Here is a 21170-nt window from a genome sequence, read left to right on the forward strand (position 1 = left end):
TCTTCTGGGTACACGGTATATCTGGCAGTGGGACTGGTGGGTCAGATACTAATTCTATTTTCTTTTTTTTTTTTTTGAGAAACTGCCATACTGCTTTCCACAGTGGCTGCACCATTTCACATCCCCACCAACAGTGCAAAAAGGTTCCAATTTCTCCACATTCTCTCCAGACAAAGAAGACGTTTTTAAGGACCAATGCTGACATATAACAAATATAGCAATTTTAAGTCATTTCATTTTATTGAATTACGTAAAACATCTTTAAATAACAGTAAAAAAATTAAGAAACCATTGCAAAAATTCAGTCACAATGATGGCATACTACAGCCCACAGAATTTAAATCTCATGTGAGTTGAATTGAATTAATTTTCTGGTATAAAGAGACTATAATGCTCTTCCTGCTGGGAAATTATTTCCACATATTCACATTGTGTAACAGTGCTTCTGAACTTGTGGTATTTTCAATAAAAGGTCCATACCTTAAGAATTTGAATTTAGGACCTATCAGTGATCCTGAAACACAGGGGCAGAGAGAGGTTCGCAGCAAAAGAAACTGCTGGACTAAGAACGAAGAAATATCTGGCTCCGCATAAAGATAGAAATGAATTTCAAGTGTTAAACAGGCACCTCTCACGCTGCTCGAGGGTGGAAAAATCTTGTCAATTGGCAAGAGAGAAATACTCACTAATCACTGGGCATTATGAAAAAGTACAAATTCCTTACAGGTACACATTTGCATTATCTGATTTTATGTTTCTTCTCACTCTGCCAATTACTTTAAAAATATAAAAAAGAGTAGTTTTAGCAGAAAAAAGGGTTATGGAGTGAAATACTAATAAGCAATAATGGAATGTAACCAGGGCAATTTCATACCTGCCAAGGAACATAATTAAAAGAGAATACAAAAATCTAAAGGTGAACCTTGCTCCTATAATACCAAAGTAAGATACATTTATTCCTTATTTTCTAGTCTAATCTAGTTTTTCGTTTCCTACTCAGTTTTCCTTTTTATAAGATTAAAACATTTTTGGTTGAATTTAGAAACTAATTAAAAGCATTATGGTAGCTTTAAATTTTGTAGAAAATTCATTTGTATAAAAATATAAAATTTGTCTTTAATGTTTAAAACCATACTATTAGAAATATCATGGGTGTATATAATGCAACATAAAAATTTCCAGCTTTGCCTGTGGAAGCACTAGCTGGTCTAGACTATTTTGAAATATCCAAAAATCACTACTCATTCATTGTGGGCCACCTTGCCAATATCAAGTGAATGAATTCATAGGTTTGAGGTGTTACCCTCTCATTCAAGGTTTAAAACTTTTATAAAATACCTGCAATGTTTCTTTGAAATATCCAGCTAAAAACAGGAGAACAATTCTAGACACTACCTCAAACTTGTGTCATCCATTGTCATGAACTTAATTGCTTCAAAGAAAATGCTAAAAATTTCTAACTTGCTTTAGGAATTAGAGACAGAGAACATGCAACCTGACTCTCACCTATCCATCATGTGGAGGAGCACTTCACGCCTTAAATGCTAAAAACTTCTAACTTGCTTTAGGAATTATGGGCAGTGAACATGCAACCTGAATCCCTCTCACTTATCCATCATGTTGAGGAGCATTTCACAGGTCACGCCTTCATCCACGTCCTCTTTGACTCTGGCCGTGGTTTCTCCGCAGGCGCCAGGAAGCATCTCTCCTGGGAACTGTTCTCGCTTCGGGGCGGAAGCCTCCTCGGCAGCAGCTTCTTGAAAAAAAGTCCAGGATGAGCAAATTTATCAGAAAGTCAAGGAATTGGAATTTATAAACTGTGCAAATATATTCTGGAAACTATCACTTAAATGTGAACACAGCAGCGAGCATGTTAGAAAACAATCTAATCGATAAGATGGTACTATTCTGATGTCAACTACTGCCTTAAGTCAGGGCTTCTCAGCCTCAGCACTACAGACGTCTGGGGTCAGAGAGCTGTCTGCTGGGGGCAGGGCGCTCTTCTGGGCACTGCAGGATGTTAGCAGCGATCCTGGCCTCTACCACTAGATGCCAGTATCACCCTCCTCTCCAGCTGCAAAAACCATAAAAATGTCTCCAGACATTGCCAGTGTCCCCTAAAGGTGACAAGGGGGAGGTCACAGTCACTCCCAGCTGGCATCAGCTGCTGTAGGTGAACTTGGATCTTACAAGCTTTATATCGAGGCGGATCTTAGAGATTTATATCGTGGCTGAGTTGCTCACCTAAGTCTTGTCTCAGTACCCGTGGCATGACGCTGCCTACATGAAGAAAGCCAGCTGCCTGCAGGAGATTTGTCCCTTTGGCCAATCGACATATACTGAGTACTGATTCTGGGTTGCGCGTCCTGCTAGGGATGCTGGAGCCAATGCCAGGTGTGTATCCACAACCTGCTTCCCCTCCAGCAGCTCAGGAGCCAGTCTGCACAACTTAGTGGCTTTAAAACAGTCCACTGTGAACCAACCCATATCCAACCCTCTACTGTCCCCAACCTTCTCAGTACCAGGGACCAGTTTTGTGGAAGACAATTTTTCCATGGACTGGTTGGGGGGACGGGGTTGGTTTGGGGATGGTTCAAGTGCATTACATTTATTATGTACTTTATTTTTATTATTACATTGTGATATATAATGAAATAATTACACAACTCACCATAATGTAGAATCAGTGGGAGCCCTGAGCTTGTTTTCCTGCAACTAGACAGTCCCATCTGGGGGGGATGGGAGACAGTGAGAGATCGTCGGGCATTAGATTCTCATAAGGAGTGTGCAGCCTAAATCCCTTGCACGTGTAGTTCACAACAGGATTCGCACTAATATGAGAACCCAACGCTGCCACTGATCTGACAGGAGGCGGAGCTCGGGAGGTGATGTGTGCGATGGGGAGCAGCTGTAAATACAGATGAAGCTTCGCTCCCTCACCCCCTGCTCACCTCCTGCTGTGAGGCCCAGTTCCCAACAGCCCACGGGTCCATGGGCTGGGGCTTGGGGAGCCCTGCTCTCTACTCATTTTCCAAATTACTCCCCAAACATCCACAGAGTGCCACACTGAAGAACGTGATTGCCTCACGTTAGTTCTAAGTTGTCTGAGGACATTTTTGTCCATGCTTCCTTGAAGTACTTTTTTTGGGGGTAGATGGAGGGGGACAAGAAGATCCAGTTCTTAGATATGAAAAGAAACACTGAGAGCCACAAAACTGGGGCCATCAGGCCAGGTGTGGTGGCTCATGCCTGTTAATGCCAGCACTTTGGGAGGCCAAGGTGGGCAGATTACTTGAAGTCAGGAGTTTGAGACATGGTGAAACCTTGTCTCTACTAAAAATAATAGAACAATTAGCCAGGCGTGGTGGCAGGCACCTGTAATCCCAGCTCCTTGGGAGACTGAGGCATGAGAATCACTTGAACCCAAGAGGCAGAGGTTGCGGTGAGCCGAGATCACACCTGGGCTACAAAGTGAAACTCTGTCTTAAAAACAAAACCAAAAACTGGCACCATCAGAGTCACCCGTCGAGATCTACCAATGAACTGGAGAGGTGCTGCATGCTGGTGTTCCAGCAGAGCAGACACAGAAGCGAGACAATTATCTGGATAACACAGGCTACAAAGACCCTGAAATGCAAATTAAGTCATGCTTTTTACCAGGTTATTTGCCTTAATTCACACTTGCTTTGGATATGACCGCTGACCATCAAAAATATGAAAAAAGTTTGTATATGTCCAATTCCTATCATCAGTTTTTAAGCTGATAAGAGCCTTCTCAACTCTTCTCCACAGCAAAAATGTCACCAACTGAGGGTGACACGTTCAAAATTCACCTCAAACCATTTGGCCTTCCAGAGGTTTCATTTAAGAGAAAATTACTGACAACAAGAAAACCCCACTACATTTAGGTGTCTTTAGGTGTCAAGATGGGGAGAACTGCAGAAGGGCTCTTTAGGTGCCGAATTAGTGGGTAAGTCACATTTCTCCATGCACCTTTTAGGATCTGACTTAAACTTAGAGCTCAGGCGGCCAGTAGCCTGGCCTTGGGTTTCTGCAATGCGGGCTGACGAATTGTGGGTGAAATTTCACCAGTCTGTCTTCTCCAATAAAGGACTGTGCTTATTATTCACTGGTTTATTCAACAAGTAGTGCCTTAACGAGCACCGCTAAGGTCAGGCCTAGTGCCAGGAGCTGGGGACAGACCGATGGGCCATGCCCACCCTGGGGGAGCCTGCAGTGCGCTGCATGTGGGAGTCTGACACTTATTAAAGAACCAAATAAGCGTGAAGTGCACGGGAGGGGCAGCACAGGACCAGGGGGGTGCTCGCACGAAGTGCTTTTATTTTTCTGAAGACACGGAGCATGTTCAAGGCTGATAGGAAAGAGCAGGCCAGGAGGGGTGAGCTGGCTGACGAGGGTGGGTGGGGGACATAAAGCTGATCGGAGGGGTGGGTTCCAGACTCAGAGTCAGATGGGGCCTTAGATGGGAAAGGTGGCTCCTCCACCAGCCCCTTCCTCCATTAAAAAGATATGAAAAATGGTATTTTACAACATCATTGGTATAAAGGAATCCAAATGGAATCCAGGCTGCATTCACTACTTGATACCCATCAGTGGGACACTGGTTTCTCTTCTGATCTGACCCGATGAGCACTGTGGACAGCCCTGTGCCCTGCGGGGCCGGATGGAGAAGCCCCAGAAGCTGGCAGAGGATGGCGGGAACTCCAGCTGGGAGTGGGACAACACAGGAATGCCAGGGCAGCGGGCAGCAGAGCCCATCTGCTGGTGCAGAGTCAGCGAGGCCTCCACCCAGAGGGAGGGAGGCAGGGGCTGGGAGTTTGGGATGAAGGTGCTCATTGGAAATCAGTGGAAAAGTTGTTGGTATTGAGGTTCAGAATGAGGGCTCTGGGCACCCGGGCAGGCTCGTCCCCACCCTGCGCTGCAGCTCTCTCCCTGCCAGACGGATGACAGTGTCCCCTGCAGAGGGCTGTGGTCAGGATAAGAAGGCACTCTGTGAGCTCTCAGTGGTAACTGCTGATGCCTGGAGAATAAAGGAGGGTGCTCCGCGGACGGGCAGTGTGCACAATTCTGAAGAGTTCCAACTGAGCTGAGCGACTAGGCACTGCCTGGGACCCCTCAGGCAGGGCCTGGCTGCGTGATGCAGGCATGGGAAAGGCAGGCCTGGGGCGCACCCAGGCTTAGGGCTTTGCCAGATGGTGAGACACAGAGAAAGAGCGGGGGAGTGCGGCCTGTGGACAGAGCGACTGGAACCAGGGACCCAGAACCAACTCCGCACAGAGGGAGCGGGAAGGACTGCAGGATGCCCGCTTCTACTTGAGTTTCAGATACATGTCGAACATTTTTTTTTAGTATAAGTATATCCACAATAGTGATGGGACACGTTTAAACAATGATTCACTGTGCATCTGAAATTCAGATTGAGCTGGGCATCCTCTATCTGATCTGGTAACTCTTGAGGGAAGGCAGGTGGAGGGCAACCATCATCTGTGGGAACATCTGCAAGGCAGGGACTGAGTCTGGAATCAGAATGTGGGGCATATGCTTGTGCCGTAAGGTTGGACAGTTTCCAGTCATCTATGGTTCTAAGGTTCTCACAGGAAAGGAACGGAGATAGTAAACAGAGCGGGTGTTTGCCTGTGCAGGTGTCAGGTCGGTCCCTCTGACAGCAGAGCCATTCACAGGACACACAGGACAGGGCCCAGCTTTGGCCAACCTGAGAACTCACTTCAGCTCCCAGAGGCCAGAGGACGAAGACTGTGATGGCTGTGGGGGCTGGACAGTGGCCCCTAAAAGGATATATCCACATCCTAAGCCCCATACCTGACCTCCTTTTTTCAAAAGAAATCCTGAATCCTAAATGAAAAATGTCTTTGTAAGAGGCAGAAGAGAAGGCCCAGACACAGAAGAGAGGACAGAGCTATGAAAAGACAGAGGCAGAGACTGGGGGACGTGGCCACAAAGCGAGGAACGCTGGAGCCACCAGAGCTGCAAGAGGCCAGGAGGGATCCTCCCCTAGGTCCCCAGAGGGAGGGCGGCCCTGCCCACACTTGGATTGAGGATTTCTGGCCTCTAGAGCTATTTGAAAATCAATTTCTATTGTCCCAACTCACCCAGCTTGTGGTCATCTATTGCAACAGCCCAGGACAGTCCCCGTAGCTGCAGGTGACAGTCCAGGGTGATGGAAGAAGGGTCCTGGGGGTGGGGGTCGCATGTGGACCTGCATGAGGCTCTCACACTGACTTTCTCACGCTACGCTCGCTGCCATTCTGAGAGATCTCGCACAAGCCACCTCGCAGGACCGACTGATGGACAAATAGGGGCTCTGGACACATCCCCTGGACAGCAACACTCGGCACCCAGGATAGTTACAACCAGAAAACCACTGACGCAGTAAAAACAAATCTGTGTAAAATCAGTACCGTCTCCATTCGCGGCTTCCTTCCATCCCTTCGCAGCTTCCTTCTGACCCTTCGTGGCTTCCCTCAGGATGGTCTGCTTCCTCTTTCTTGTTCTTTTTCCTTTTCCTGAAGCAGCCGACTTTGCTTCCCCTGAGCCACACTTCTCTGAATGTCTATGCATGTTACTCTGTCGGAGAATTGACACGGAACACACAAGGCAAGTGAAATAGGGCAGGGATCCCTCTTGGGGGCCTGTGGGGACCTCCAAGCATGGAAATAAAGGAAAATCCTGAGTTCTTTCGAAGGAAATTCCACGCACCTCACTAGCCCTAAGAAGTAAACGAGCAACTTGATAAGCAAGAAGGTAAAAGGAGGACAGACTTTGTGACCCACATATGTAATCCCAGTACTTCAGGAGGCCAAAGGGGAGGGTAGCTTGAGCCCAGGAGTTCGAGACCAGCCTGGGCAACAACAGTGAGACCCCAGCTCTACAAAAGATAAAACATAAAAAGTTAGCCAGCTGTGGTGGCATGTGCCCTGAGATCCCAGCTACTCATGAGGCTGAGGTGGGAGGATCGCTTTAGCCCAGGAGGTCGAGGCTGCAGTGAGCTGTGACTGCACCACTGCACTTCAGCCTGAGTCACAGAATGAGAACCTATCTCAAAAAAAAAAAAAAAAAAAAAAGAAAAAAAAGAAAAGAAAAGAAAAGAAAAGGTAATAGGAACCTAAAACAATAGCCAAGGAAGCTAGACTCAGGATGTTTGGTTCCCTTACAGAAACCTGAGTTTTTTTTATTTATTTTTATTTTTTTGAGATTTGAGTCTTGCTCTGCCACCCAGGCTGAAGTGCAGTGGCACGGTCTCAGCTCACAGCAACCTCTACCTTCCAGGTTCAAGCAATTCTCCTGCCTCAGCCTCCCGAGTAGCTGGGACTACAGGCGAGCGCCACCATGCCCAGCTAATTTTTGTATTTTTAGTAGAGACAGGGTTTCATCATCCTGGCCAGGCAGGACTCAAACTCCTGACCTCAAGTGATCCACCTGCCTTGGCTTCCCAAAGGGCTGGGATTACAGGTGTGAGCCACTGCACCCGGCCAAGATAACATCTTAACATCCGTCCCTGAGTTGTTTTTTAGAAACCTGGCTCTTTACCAAACAGGCCCACCGGCAGGGAGACCTAAGACAAGGGGGAACTGGGGGCTGAAATCTGACCACTGCTAAATTTGTTCTAATTTTGTTCTTAATTTCCTCCTGAGAGGCCTGGAGGAGGTCATGTCCCATGAACCAGAGCTAACATTCTTTTCCGAAAATTTTAAGCAAAACTTCTCTTCCTTAACCAACTGCAAACCAGAGTCTCTGAATCTACCTACAACCTGTAAGCCCCTGCTGCAAGATATCCTGCCCTTTTAGGACAAGGTATCCTCCATGCACTGATTTATGATTTTGTCTGTAGCTTCTGCTTGCTTGGCACCCTGCAAATAAATACCTTCCTTTCTCCTGCTGCAAACTGCGGTGTGGATATCTGGTCTTACTGCACCAGGCAAGCAGACCCCAGTTTGGTTCTACAAGAGTCAGCTTCCCCAAATGCACTGAAACACACAGTTAAAGAGATAGGCTTTGGGAAAACTGTGGGTAACATGGATCTTTGATAATCTTGTGCAAAAATGATGACTTTTTAAAGGTGACCCTTTCTGTTGTGTTTAGGTCTAGCCAAAAGCTAGCTTGCTTTGAGTATTTTTTTAATAACAGAAATCAATGAGAAGACAAAATTTATTTCTCTAGAATGTTTCTACTCTCTGAAGTGATGATCGATATTGAACCAAAAATTCAATACATCAGTCAATTTTATAACCATCAACTACATACCATAAAGATTTTACTTTTCTGTTCCTCTCTCCTGAAGCTACTGAGCAGAGGTCATGGGTGGCAGCTATGAAACTGTATACAACATTCAGGAATAAAAGTCAAAGACTTCCCCTAGTCAAGCCTATTCGTGACATATTCTCATCCAACGAACACTTAGGATAATCTTAAGTGAGAAAATTTTCACTTTTTGAAAAGGTCCCAGGCAAAAGTAAAAAACTGGTAACAGGTGTTTAAATTTGCAAATTATATGAAGCATCCTGCCTGATTCCCATTTTGACTTTCCCACTGTGCTTAACGGGACTGTCTGCGTTTATGATGGAAGGAGGAAGAATTTACACCTAATGGGGGTGATGTAACAGCTTGTTTAAACTTCTTCCATTTTATGCTTAGACACTGGGGTTGGCAAACGACAACCAGTGGGTCAAATCTGGCTGCCAACTGTTTGTGAAAGCAAGTTTTACTGGAACACAGCCACGTCTATTCACTTACACACTGCATCCACAGCTGCTTCTGTGATACGAGGGCAGACTTAAGAAGTTGTGGCAGAAACTGATTTGCATTGCCCTGGTGATTAATGACGCTGTGCTTACTGGCCACCTGTATGTTTTCTTTGGAGAAAGGTCTATTTAGATACTTTTAGCTGTTTTGTTTTGTTTTTTTTCCCGAGACAGTCTCGCTCTGTCGCCCAGGCTGGAGTGCAGTGGCACGATCTCAGCTCACTGCAACCTCCGCCTCCTGGGTTCAAGCAATTCTCCTGCCTCAGCCTCCTAAGTAGTTAGGATTACAGGCATGTGCCACCACACCCGGCTGATTTTTGTATTGTTAGTAGAGACGGGGTTTCACCATGTTGGTCATGCTGGTTTCGAACTCCTGACCTTGTGATCCACCTGCCTTGGCCTCCCAAAGTGCTGGGATTATAGGCGTGAGCCACCATGCCTGGCCTAGATACTTTACCTGTTTTTTACTGTAATAAATAAAAACTCAGTAAATACAGTCTATTTACTGAGTTTTAAGAGTTCTTATATTCTAGACACAAGTCCAAATATGCTTTCTTGAACAGAAGTTTCAAAAATTTTATGTTCTGAGGGGACCGCATGAGGCAGACTTGTTCTTTTCTCTACATTTTTATTTCTTGCACCAAAGGGCAGTTTCTTCTCTTTAGAATTCTACTCGTTAATTTTAACTCTTTACAATTTTAGCATGAGCAATGGTGTTTTGGGAGCACTGCCACAGCTTTCATTTGAAATTTTAAACTAATAGGGTTGACATTCCGGAACTACCCCACTGTGCTACTCAGAAAAACACAACTACCCTACTGTTTTAAGAGGAAAGATTTTTAAAAATGGTCAACTTCAGGCAATTCAACTTTTATAAAACTTTTTATAAAGTTAGGCTGAAGCCGACATGGTCCAGGGCTCTAGCTAGCCATGTGCAGTGGTTTTTAAACGTTTTGAAATTCTTTGATGCTGTTCCTTTCAAAAGAAACTTCACTTCCCCTCCTTGAGTGTAGGGGGACTTCATGGTTCATTTCTTGTGACTAGAAGTAATGTGCTACTTTTTTTTTTTGAGACAGAGTCTTGCTCTGTCACCCAGGCTGGAGGCCAGTGGTGCCATCTCAGCTCACTGCAACCTCCGTCTCCTGGGTTCAAGTGATCCTCCCATCCTAGCCTCCCAAGTAGCTGGGATTACAAGCATACACCACCACGCCTAGTTTTTTTTTTTTTTTTTTTTTTTTTCTTTTTAGAGACAGGGTTTCACCATGTTGGCCAGACTGGTCTCGAACTCCGGGCCTCAAATTATCCGCCTGCCTTGGACTCCCAAAGTACTGGGATTACAGGTGTGAGCCCTCACACCTGGCTGCTGTGCTGCTTTTAAGACTAGATTGCAAAAGGCCCCGTGGCTTCCTCCTTGCACTCTCTCACTTGCTCTGAGTCAGGAGGACACTCAAGCAGCCCTGCAGAGAGGGCTGTGGCAAGGGACTGAGGCCGGTGCCAGCAGTTGTGTGGCAGAGCTGTCCTGGAAGCAGATCCTCTGGCCCCAGTCCAGCCTTCGGATGATGCAGCCCTGGAGGACATCCTGACTGCAGCCTCAGGAGTGACCCTGAGCCAGGACCACCCAGTTCAGCCAACCCACAGAATCTGTCAGGTGATAAATGTTTGTGGTTTTAAGTCACTCCATTTTGAGGTAATCTGTCATGCAGAAATAAATAACTAATACAACACCTAAAAGAATAAAACCATAATTGTATTCCTTACCCCAGCACCAATAGCACTATTCTTTTTTTAAATTATTATTAAAAAAATTATCTTAGAGACAGGGTCTCACTCTGTCTTCAAGGCCAGAGTGCAGTGGTGTGATCGTGACTCACTGCAGCCTCCAACTCCTGGGCTCAAGTGATCCTCCTGTCTCGGCCTCCTGAGCAGCTAGGCCGTGCACCACCACACCCAGCTAATTTTTTTTGGAGGGGTGGGGATTTCCCTATGTTGTCCAGGCTGATGTCAAACTCCTGGCCTCAAGTGATCCTCTCGCCTTGGCCTCCCAAGTAGCTGGGATTATAGACACCAATAACGTTATTCTAGGGACATCTGTGTGAAAATTGCATTCTCTCTGTCAAGTAGCCTAAATCTAGTTCACTGGAACAATCTGAAAATATTACACTAAAAGCTGGGGTTTTTTGGGGAGTCTAATAACTCTCTAAAACTATTTGTAAGATTTTGTGTGTTGGATTGTCCTTTTTTTTTTTTTTTTTTTTTTAAGGGATGAGGAGACCACACTTTCATAGGATTCTTCAAGAATTTTTGATTTTAAAAAACTAATAAGCACTTTCCTAAGGCATGACAGATGCTCCTGAAGTCCTGGCAGGTTTCTATAATCGGGTTTAAACTCTCCTGGTGTGACACTGTCCTCCTGAGATAGAGGGATCTTTCCATGGGGGATTTACTGGGACTTAAGTAAGCTTACCCAGCGGGAAAAGCCTTTGCCACACTTGGAGCATTTGTAAACAGTCGGGATGAAATTTGCATCGTGGTATTTCCTGAAGTGAACGTTTAGAAGTTGCTTCTGTCGGAAACACTTATTGCAGGAAAGGCAGGTGAACGGTTTCTCTCCAGTGTGGGTGCGAATGTGAGCAGTCATATGACGTTCCTAAGAGGGAAGGGGAAGAAAGCAGCTTGTCTAGTTCAAAGGGTTTTTTTCTATATTAGACATTGTTTATCGTACAATACCTTTTATTTCCCTCCCCAAAGATGAGTCCACTATTAAGCAGAATTACTGCAAACACATTCTGAACAAGGCATCATTCACTCTCAGTAAGTGGCCGTCTAGGAAACAAACTCGTATACAGCAGCAGCAAATGACAAAGGTCTTGCAGTGGAGTCCTTGCTGGCTCTCCAGTCCTGTTGGGATGTGGGAGTACACACCGCAGGGCGTGAAAGGATGGTCCTTTGTCCCCTCATTACTGGGAGTCCTCCTTCTATACAACTATTTGCAATTACCTGAGTTTACAAAGGGCAAATAGAACCTGCAAACTTAAAAATCAAATGTCAGAGTTTAAATTCAACGGGACTTTGGGGTTGCAAGTATGTTAAGTATCTAAACATTTTTCCATTTACTTCCCAATAGTATTGTAACAGATCTTAATACCGATTTTTTTTTTTTTTTTTTTTTGAGACAGGGTCTCGCTCTGTCACCCAGGCTGGAGTACAGTGGAACAATCATAGCTCAATGCAATCTCAAACTCCTGGGCCCAAGTGATCCTCCTGCCTCAGCCTCCTGAGTAGGTGGGACTGTGGGTGTGTGCCACTATGCTCAGCTCAGTTTGTATTTTTTGTAGAGACAGGGTCTCACTATTTTGCCCAGGCTGGTCTCAGATGCCTAGCCTCAAGCAATTCTCCTGCCTTAACCTCCCAAAGTGCTAAGATTATAGGTGTGAGCCATTGTACCTGGCCTAAATAGAGATTTTATCTTAGACAGGAGAAAATAATTTGGGAAATCGGGACAAAAATATGTATGAAGTCAAACAAATGCATATATTTTGTTTTATTTAAAATGTGATGATAATTTGGATTAAACATATATTCGGCCATTTCTGCATTACTGTCAGTGGCCTAACTGATGGTCTTTCTTCTAATCTTTCTCTCATCCAATTCACTGAACACCCTCTTCCACGCACAGCTTTCACCTCATCACCCTCCTTCGGGACAGCATCTCTGGCTCTCCCTGCTGGGAGCCAGGCTCTCAAGGACTGCGGCAGCCAGGAGCATCCAGCAGTGCTCCGAGCCTCTGCCCATGGCCACGGCCTGCCTGGCTACTCTCTGCTCCCACATACCTGCTGTATGCCTGCTCCAGGACCCCCTCATCCTTTCCAAGTCTCATCCATCTTTCAGGAAGCCCTCCTAGTTCATTTGAAGAAACATGAGCCTGGGGCCACAGAATATTCTTTGTTCAAAATTTACCAGAAAAACTTTTTCCTTTATCTAAGGCATTTACAGCTTATAGCCCACACTTCGAAACACAGGAAGCACTGATTTTCACCTTTGGTAACCAATAGCATGCAATGCTTCAAAGCAGTGGTTTGTTTTCAAACTTCTAGTCTGAGGGCCCTTCAAACTTTAAAAGATTACTGTGGCCTCTGAAGAGCTTTTATTTATACAGGTGGCATGTATTAGTATTTACTTTCTTAGAAAGCAAAACTGAGGAATTCTTAAGTATTAAAAAAAAACATTTATTAACTCATTTAATAATAACAAACCAACTACATATTATTTCTGTAAAATTATCTATTTTTCAAAACAAAAATAACCTAATGTCTGTCTCAATAGATAAGGTTGCCAGTTAAAATACAGGCTGCAACTACTTGTATATAAAACTATTCGTTGTTTGTCTGAAATTCAAATGTCACTAGGTGTGCTGTATTTTTATTTGCTAAGTCTGGCAACTCTATTAAAAGCATTCAGGGCTGGGTGCGGTGGCTCATGCCTGTAATCCCAGCACTTTGGGAGGCTGAGACAGGCGGATCATGAGGTAAGGAGATCGAGACCAACCTGGCTAACACGGTGAAACCCCGTCTCTACTAAAAATACAAAAAATAAGCCAGGTGTGGTGACGGGCGCCTATAGTCCCAGCTACTCGGGAGGAGGCTGAGGCAGGAGAATGGCATGAACCCGGGAGGCGGAGTTTGCAGGGATCGCACCACTGCACTCTAGCCTGGGCGACAGAGCGAGACTCCCTCCGTCTCAAAAAAAAAAAAAAAAAAAAAAAGGCATTCAGATGGATTCCTATCTCTGCTCTTCCGTCAGTCCACTGGAGTATGTTAAATGATAAAGAAAATTTGGTCTCATAGACATGTAGTTTGAAAAGAGATCAACATTTCACCAGCTCTTCCAAGTAATTGTGGCCATTCTTCTCTATTACACTAAAATTCAGTTAGTAGCAATTTCTTTTTTTAGGGTCTCACTCAGTTGCCTGGGCTGGAGTGCAGTCGTAAGAACACAGCTTACTGCAGCCTCAACCTCCTGGGCTTAAGTGATCCTCCAACCTCAGCCTCCTGAGTAGCTGGGATAGATGTGCACACCACACCCAGCTAATTTTTGTATTTTTTTGTAGAGACAGGGTCTCATTATGTTGCCCAGGTTGGTCTTGAACTCCTGAGCTCAAGAGTTCTGTCCATCTCGGCCTCCCAAAGTGCTGGGACTATAGGTGTGAGCCTGTGTGTCTGGTCATGGTAATTTCTTACCCATGGGTTGCAATGTGGAATCTGAAACCCTGCCAAGGAACTTGTTCTCTGTAACTTTAAAACCTCTTGGTCTTTTCCTTTGAATGGATCTTTTACCTGTGTGTGAGTCTGTAACATCATGGATTGGTCATTTGGAAAATACTAGTTTACTGAGCTATGCAGATCTTCTAAATGCTAACACATTTCATTATACAATATAAAAATTGCTTTAAAAAATCACTCCAATCTATTTTTTTTTTTTTTTTTTGAGATGGAGTCTCACTCTGTCTCCCAGGCTGGAGTGCAGTGGCATGATCTCAGCTCACTGCAACCTCCGCATCCCAGGTTCCAGTGATTCTCCTATCTCAGCCTCCTGAGTAGCTGGGACTTCAGGTGTGCACCACCACGCCCAGCTAATTTTTGTGTTTTTTAGTAGAGATGGGGTTTCACCATATTGGCCAGGCTGGTCTCAAACTCCTGACCTCAAGTGATCCGCACGCCTCAGCCTCCCAAAGTGCTGGGATTACAGGTGTGAGTCACCACACCTGGCCTACGTTGTTCATTTAGAAAAAAATGTCCACCAATGCCCAATGACTGAGTAAATAGAGTTTATCTTGTTCCTTAGTGAAAATGACATTCACTGAAAAAGGGGCTAGTTGAGCTGGAAACTCAAGCCCCCAGATGCTTTTCCTCCAGACTGTGGAAGACAGCAGAGGTGCATATGCCAGCTTCTAATCTCATCACAAAGATTATTACAAAGAAAGTATTCCGGGTCAAGACTGAATAAAGTTAACAACTTTTACTGCCTCTTCAAGGACACTGTCATGTAAAACTGCCCTTTATTTTTGCTGCCAGTGTATGAAGGTGAAGACCACCACCGTGACCAGTTTCACTGTGTGTCACTGCCTTGATCTGGGCTAAGGACCACCTTTGTTTTGGCACCAAAAGTGCAAATGTCAGTGTCTCAAAATGACACCTTTCCATTATCATAACAAGGGCTTGGCTCTTATGGGACCCTAGTTGGTCACAGGGAGCTCTGGGAGTACATGAACATACTTTAAGAACTGTTGTTTTCCACGACCGGTTCACCGTTGCTTTCTGGTTATTTTGAATAGGATACTCTATTAAAAGCGTGACTTTCTCAGTATTTTCAAGGTGGTAAAGAATCCTACCCCAGCCCTCCATTCTTCCATGCACCACTGCCTCTCCAAATTAAGTAAAGTACAATACCTGCTTGCAGGCATAACTGCAGTGTTCGCACTTGAACCTCTTCTCATTTTTATGAGTTTTCTGGTGCTGAATGAGGGCATAGCGTTCATGGAAGACAGCAGAACAGTAGCGGCATTTCAGCTCTGCAGCGCTGTAAGCATGCAAGTTGCGCATATGCACACCTAAAATGGTTACAGAACATTATAGACTTCAAGAGTGTTGTTTTCTGTTAACCTGCTTCCCCTCTCCTCTAAACCAGGGTTTCTCAGCCTTGGCGCTGGAGCATGCTAGTTCCTTCCTGGGCAGGGCGGGGTGGGTTATCCTGTGCATTGGAGGAGGTTAAGCAGCACTCCTGGTGTCTGTCTACCAGACGCCAGCAGCACCTCTTTCTCCCCGGTCGTGAAAGCCAAAATACCTCTAGGTATCACCACCTGTCCTCTGCGGGGTAAAATCATTCCCAGTTGAGAACCACTGCTCTAAACGAACAGAATGCTGAAATACCATTTTAATATTCTTTCAATGTGGAGTTAAATGTTATGTAAGGTATGTCATACTGAACCTAAAATGTTTATTTAACAAAGCGCTTTGAGCACTACCTTATGATGGGGTAGGTCAATGTTAGGATGATGTTAAGGTGGTTTTATATAAAAAGATATAACATCTTTATTTTACCTTAAAAAATCCACATGTTGTTAGAAGTCAGTGCCCTGTTATTTCCCATGTTGAAATTAACCCGAGACACATGGTGAGGTCTGGCTGGGTTTGCTCATCTATGGGTTTGCTCATCTATGCCTAATACATGATGGTCTTGTGATACTTGTGTAAGAAACCAAATGACAACTGACAGCTCTGTGATGGAGCTATTCCACCTTACCCACAGTGACTCAGACATTTAGAGAGCTTGATTTCTCATATAGTCATGGGAAAGAAGAATTAGTGTGTTTATAAAGCATCTTACAGGGCTATGCAGTGTATCACCCACTGGCATAAGATAGATATAAACCGTGTTATTTTGTCATGGTGTCAAAAAAGTCTAGCAACTGGCTAGACTTGTGCCCCAGCAAGCCCCACTGGGCTGTTTTGTGATGTGCTGGTAACTGTGGCAACAATGACAGAATGGTCCAGATGAAAAATAAAAGTTAAGACTTTGTGGAACACCTTTCACCTTTCAGAAAGGTTTTCAAAAAAGTTCATCTCATCTCCAGAATTTCTTTGGGCAAAAGGGTCAATTTTTTCTTTTGCTAACATATTTTGTGTCATATGTTTTGTGTCATATATTTTGGAAAGAGAAATAAGATCATGGAAAAAGGGAGGCCTAGGAATCCTGAAGAAAAGAAGAGACTCATTGGCTCACACTTACCCACACTCTCCCTCCCATTGCTCAACAGTGGCTGGCTTCCCCACAGGCAGTATCAAATCCCAGCTCCTAGCCTGCTATTCAGAGCCTCTGGATTTCCACTCCCACTCTGGGGGGTCTGACAGTTAAAAGGCTCCCCACGGTAGATGCAGATTACGCGTTACAGGCCCACCTCCTTTCCCAAAGTGACTGTCTTAAGGGAAAAACTGTGTCTTTTGTACCTTCTGCTCCCAAAACTTTTTAGGCCCACAGCCAGGGTTTAAGAAAAGCTTGCTGGGTGTCACAGAGAGAGCACTGATAAACAGGAACCCAGAATCCAGCCGCCTCCTAGCACCCTTGGTCATGTGACTCCTGGGCAGGTTACTGTATGTCTCTGAGCCCTAGTGTCCTCCTCATCTGAAAAATAGGCCCAATGTGGAAAGAAATAATACCCATCCGTGAAAGGTCTTATCACGTGCATACGGAACAGGCCTGGGCCGGGATTCTAAAATCATGCTATAAAATGCACTTATGAGATCCAGCCACCAGATGGTGCGACAGGACCTCTGAAGAAAATGTGTCCCAGGGCCAAGTTCCCGCCGCCTCCCAGTATCAGGGCCAGTACATTGCAGGTACATAGGGCCTCGCTCCAAAGAGCCAGCAAATGCTGTAGTAAAAGAAACATCACTAAACCAGACACTCACGTAGGTCACTTTTCCGTGCAATGATGGTGGCACAATGGGGACACTGGTGTTTGGGGACGTTTTCGCCGTGCTTCTGCAGAATATGTATTTTCATGGTCCCGCTCTGGGTGAAGCGGGTGTGGCAGATGTGGCACTCGTAAGGCTTCTCACCTGAGATGCAGACAACAAAGTGATTCCCCCTCCAGGCCTGATCCTTGCCAAAGGCTACCTGTGCTGAAAGTGTTTCTTTTGCCGTAAGCCTCCTTTATCAACCCCCTTCTCACCGGACAACCCCCAATTAGTATGAGACTCCCAAATCAAGCCCAGACAGCTTATGTCAAGTACGGCTGTGTCCATGATGGACCAGACACACGACTTCCTCGCATCTGGTGGCTACGCAAGAGTTCTATGTGGTTCACATCCATGGGGCTGTGAAGAACCAAGAAGTACACATAAATGTATTCCTTACATAGTAAGACATCAAGTACCTCTGTTACAAAACCAGCACACTTTATGTTTTGCCTTAAAGTTGAAGAATGAATTAAGGAGTTGACTTTTATTTATTTTTATTTACTTGTTTTTTGAAACAGGTTCTCACTCTGTCACCCAGGCTGGAGTGTGGTGGTGCAATGCTTGCTCACTGCAGCCTCAACCTCCTGAGTTCAAGTGATTCTCCTGCTTCAGCCTCCCAAGTAGCTGGGACCACAGGTGTGCACCACCAGGCCCGGCTAAGTTTTAAATTACTTGTAGAGACAGGGTCTCCCTAGGATGCCCAGGCTGGTCTCAAACTCCTGGACTCAAGGGATCCTCCTGCCTCAGCCTCCCAAAGTGCTGGGATTACAGGTTTGAGCCACTGTGCCTGGCCAGGAGTTGAGTTTTAAATACCCGAAAAATCTACGGAAGCGAATACTTTGTGTTTTACTCCACACAGTGGGGTTGCGGCACAATGTCTATGTAGACTCTCTTACTGCTAAATAAAGGTAAAGGTACAGATCAAGATCCTCGTATCACAAAGGCACACAAAAATCCACTTTGACCTTTGAACTTTAATTGTGCCCATAAAAAGTAATTTTTTAAAGCTTGCTTTAAGAGCTAACACTGTAGGTATCAAGCCTTCAGCACCAGAGCCCTTACCTGAGTGCGTTCTCATGTGGCGTTTCAGCTTGTAGGTGTCTCTGCTGGCATAGCTGCACTGGCAACACTGAAAGGGGCGCTCCCCAGTGTGGGATCGGACATGGCGCTTCAATTTACTTGCCTAATAAATACATAAATGATGTTCATAGAAATAGAAACTCAAAAGTAGCAGAGTCTTCCATTAATCAGCATTATAAAAGAGATTTAAATTAATCAGATTTTAACATCAGAGCACCAGAGCATATTTCACTCACTGCAAAAAACATGAAAAAGTCATTACTTTTGATCATCTGTTATGGGTGATTTTATTTCATTTGATGTGTGTGCGTATAAGCTCCTGTAGGGTAATGGGCAGCAGTTCTGAAGGCTTTCGCATTCACCTTCACTTTAACCCTACCTGCTGAATGCCACACAGGATTGTATTTTCATTTCTAAGGCAATACATGCCCAATAGTTACAAAATTTAGATTACACTGTAAACGCACAAAGGCAAACATTTTGTTTTCCTTGCATAAAGTGAAAATCTTCAAACTCTAGCTCTTGTCAGGTGTGGTGGCTTACACCTCTAATCCCAGCACTTTGGGAGGCTGAGAGGGGTGGGTCACCTGAGCTCAGGAGTTTGAGACCAGCCTGGGCAACATGGCAAAACCTGTTCTCTACCAAAAATTAAAAATGAGCTGGGCATGGTGGCACACGCCTGTGGTCCCAGCTACTTGAGAGGCTGAGGTTGCAATGAGCCAAGATCATGCCACTGCACTCCAACTAGCGTAACAGAGTGAGACCACATCTCACAAAAATAAAAATAAAAATAAAAACGAAACCCTAGCTCTTTAATGGAGGAACACCTGTATGTGTCGCCTCATGGTCACAAGTCCTGCAGACTCCACCCTGGCTGGCCCCAGCGTAACAGTGTGAGTGGAGGAAGGCATCCCTGGCTATTCAGCATTGGGGCTGTGTGACAGAGGGGTCCTATAGAGAATTAAATTTTAAGTAGAAGAAATTAAATTCTAATTTGAATAATTATGTATCCCAGGCAATCAGTTAAATAGCAAACAACATAATACCTCCCATTTGAGCATTCACTGCCTGACTGGTTTATTGCCTTCTAGAACTATTCTTATTCTGTATTTGTGTATCACAGGCCCTTATCTACTGCTAGCAGGAAATGGGGCCATCAGCTATAGGCGGACAACAGACATCAGGAGGCTGCATCAGTCCTGCTGGTGACCCAAGGATGCCACACTCCATCTGTCTCCCCAGTAAGTGGTGAGCACACAGAAGCCTAAGGAACACTCAAGAACAAAAGGCGGCTTAGGATGGAAGACAATAGCCAAGCCAAAAAATTTCACTTAGATTTTCAGAAGAAAAGTGAATGCCTTCAAGTATATTAGAAAGCAAAACAAAAAGAGTTTAAAAAACTGTATAGCATGAAAGTTTTGAGGAAGATAAGTGGTGTGAATGAGCAAAGAAGGCCATTAAAAAAGACTATGGATGACTCTTAAAGGTGGGATAGGAGGACGAGGGAGTTCAAAAAGCTTTTTTTTTTTTTTTTGAGATGGTGTCTCACTCTCATCCAGACTAGAATGTGTGATCTTGGCTCACTGCAACCTCTGCCTCCCAGGTTCAAGTCACTTTCCTGCCTCAGCCTCCTGAGTAGCTAGGACTACAAGCATGTGCCACCACACCTGGCTAATTTTTTGTATTTTTAGTAGAGACAGGATTTCACCATGTTGGCCAGGCTGGTTTTGAACTCCTGACCTCAAGCAATCTGCTCGCCTCTGCCTCCCAAAGTGCTGAGATTACAGGCGTGAGCCACCACACCTGGCCAATTAAAAAGCTTTTTTAAAAAAAGGGGCACATCTGCACCACAGCTCTGATCCATTCCTGCTGGCATTTTTGTCACGGGATGGGATGAGGGAACAAACAAGCATGGGAAGACTTGAGGAGACTGCAAAAATGGGGGGCTATGGCAGCAGTAGAGACCCCTGTGCTGAGGCCACCTCCCACAGGCCACGTGCAGACCGCTGGTGCTGGGGGAGGGTCTCGTGGACCTGGGAAGTTTGTATTGAGCACTGGCAGGGCACCAACAAAAAGTCCACTCCAGGCTTAGGATCCCCAGGTGACTCTGTTCCCTGAACCCTCCATTTTGCATTCTCATACTACAATCACAACCTTTAACTCAGATGAGAAATAATTTTTAAAAAAAATTGTAACAGCAGAAAAAAGTTCCTGGAATCAAATTCTGACCCTAACCATGAAATTTCCTAATTTGTGAAACCCGGCTGCACTGTTACTACATTTAATCTTCAGCTGTTCCCTTTAACTTAGTTCCATTTGAGTGTACTGTTGACCCAGTCCCGACCAGGCTCAAAACCGGGCCTCAGTCTGTTTCCCAACACACTGTGGGACCCTGAAAATTAACTGGTGGAAACTGGCATTGCCTAGTAAAAGCAGCACTCTGCCTGTTTCACGTGAGTACCACTAAACCCATTAGAAGATACAAATAAAGCAAATTAATTAAAATGACTACGGCACACCTGAAGTTTGAAAAGGGCGGTCTCTAATTCAGAACAGAAATGGCTCTGCTTAAATCTTCAAGCAAGCTGCTTTGTATCCAATCAAGCTAAAAAATTTCAGCCAATATTCAGATTGGATCTGCATTCTACATTAAAGCAAATACATTTTGATTCTGTGGCCCTGAGTACTAGATAAAATGCAGAACTTTTAAACAAATCTGGGACTTATTTCTTGACCACAAGGAGTTTATTTGTAAGTTGTACACCTTTACATATTATTTTCACTAATTATTAAT

General features: G+C 44.8%; 1 protein-coding gene across 2 annotated transcripts in view; it reads right to left on the bottom strand.

The window, feature by feature from the left end:
* Positions 1–1507: 1507 nt before the first annotated feature.
* Positions 1508–21170, bottom strand: part of CTCFL (CCCTC-binding factor like) — a 29014-nt gene continuing 9351 nt past the window's right edge. The window contains exons 5-10 of one of the 2 annotated variants that reach the window (XM_065523331.2): positions 18359–18479; positions 17246–17395; positions 15227–15387; positions 11245–11427; positions 6441–6606; positions 1508–1756 (exon numbers count right to left, since the gene is read on the bottom strand). In XM_065523331.2, the coding sequence (XP_065379403.1) occupies positions 1605–1756; positions 6441–6606; positions 11245–11427; positions 15227–15387; positions 17246–17395; positions 18359–18479 (933 nt within the window). In that variant the 3' untranslated portion in view covers positions 1508–1604. Of the gene's footprint in view, positions 1757–3287; positions 3460–6440; positions 6607–11244; positions 11428–15226; positions 15388–17245; positions 17396–18358; positions 18480–21170 lie in introns of those variants that run through there. The other variant, XM_045363167.3, reaches the window with a different exon arrangement.

This window comes from Macaca fascicularis, chromosome 10 (assembly GCF_037993035.2).
Source record: "Macaca fascicularis isolate 582-1 chromosome 10, T2T-MFA8v1.1".
NCBI lineage: Eukaryota > Metazoa > Chordata > Mammalia > Primates > Cercopithecidae > Macaca > Macaca fascicularis.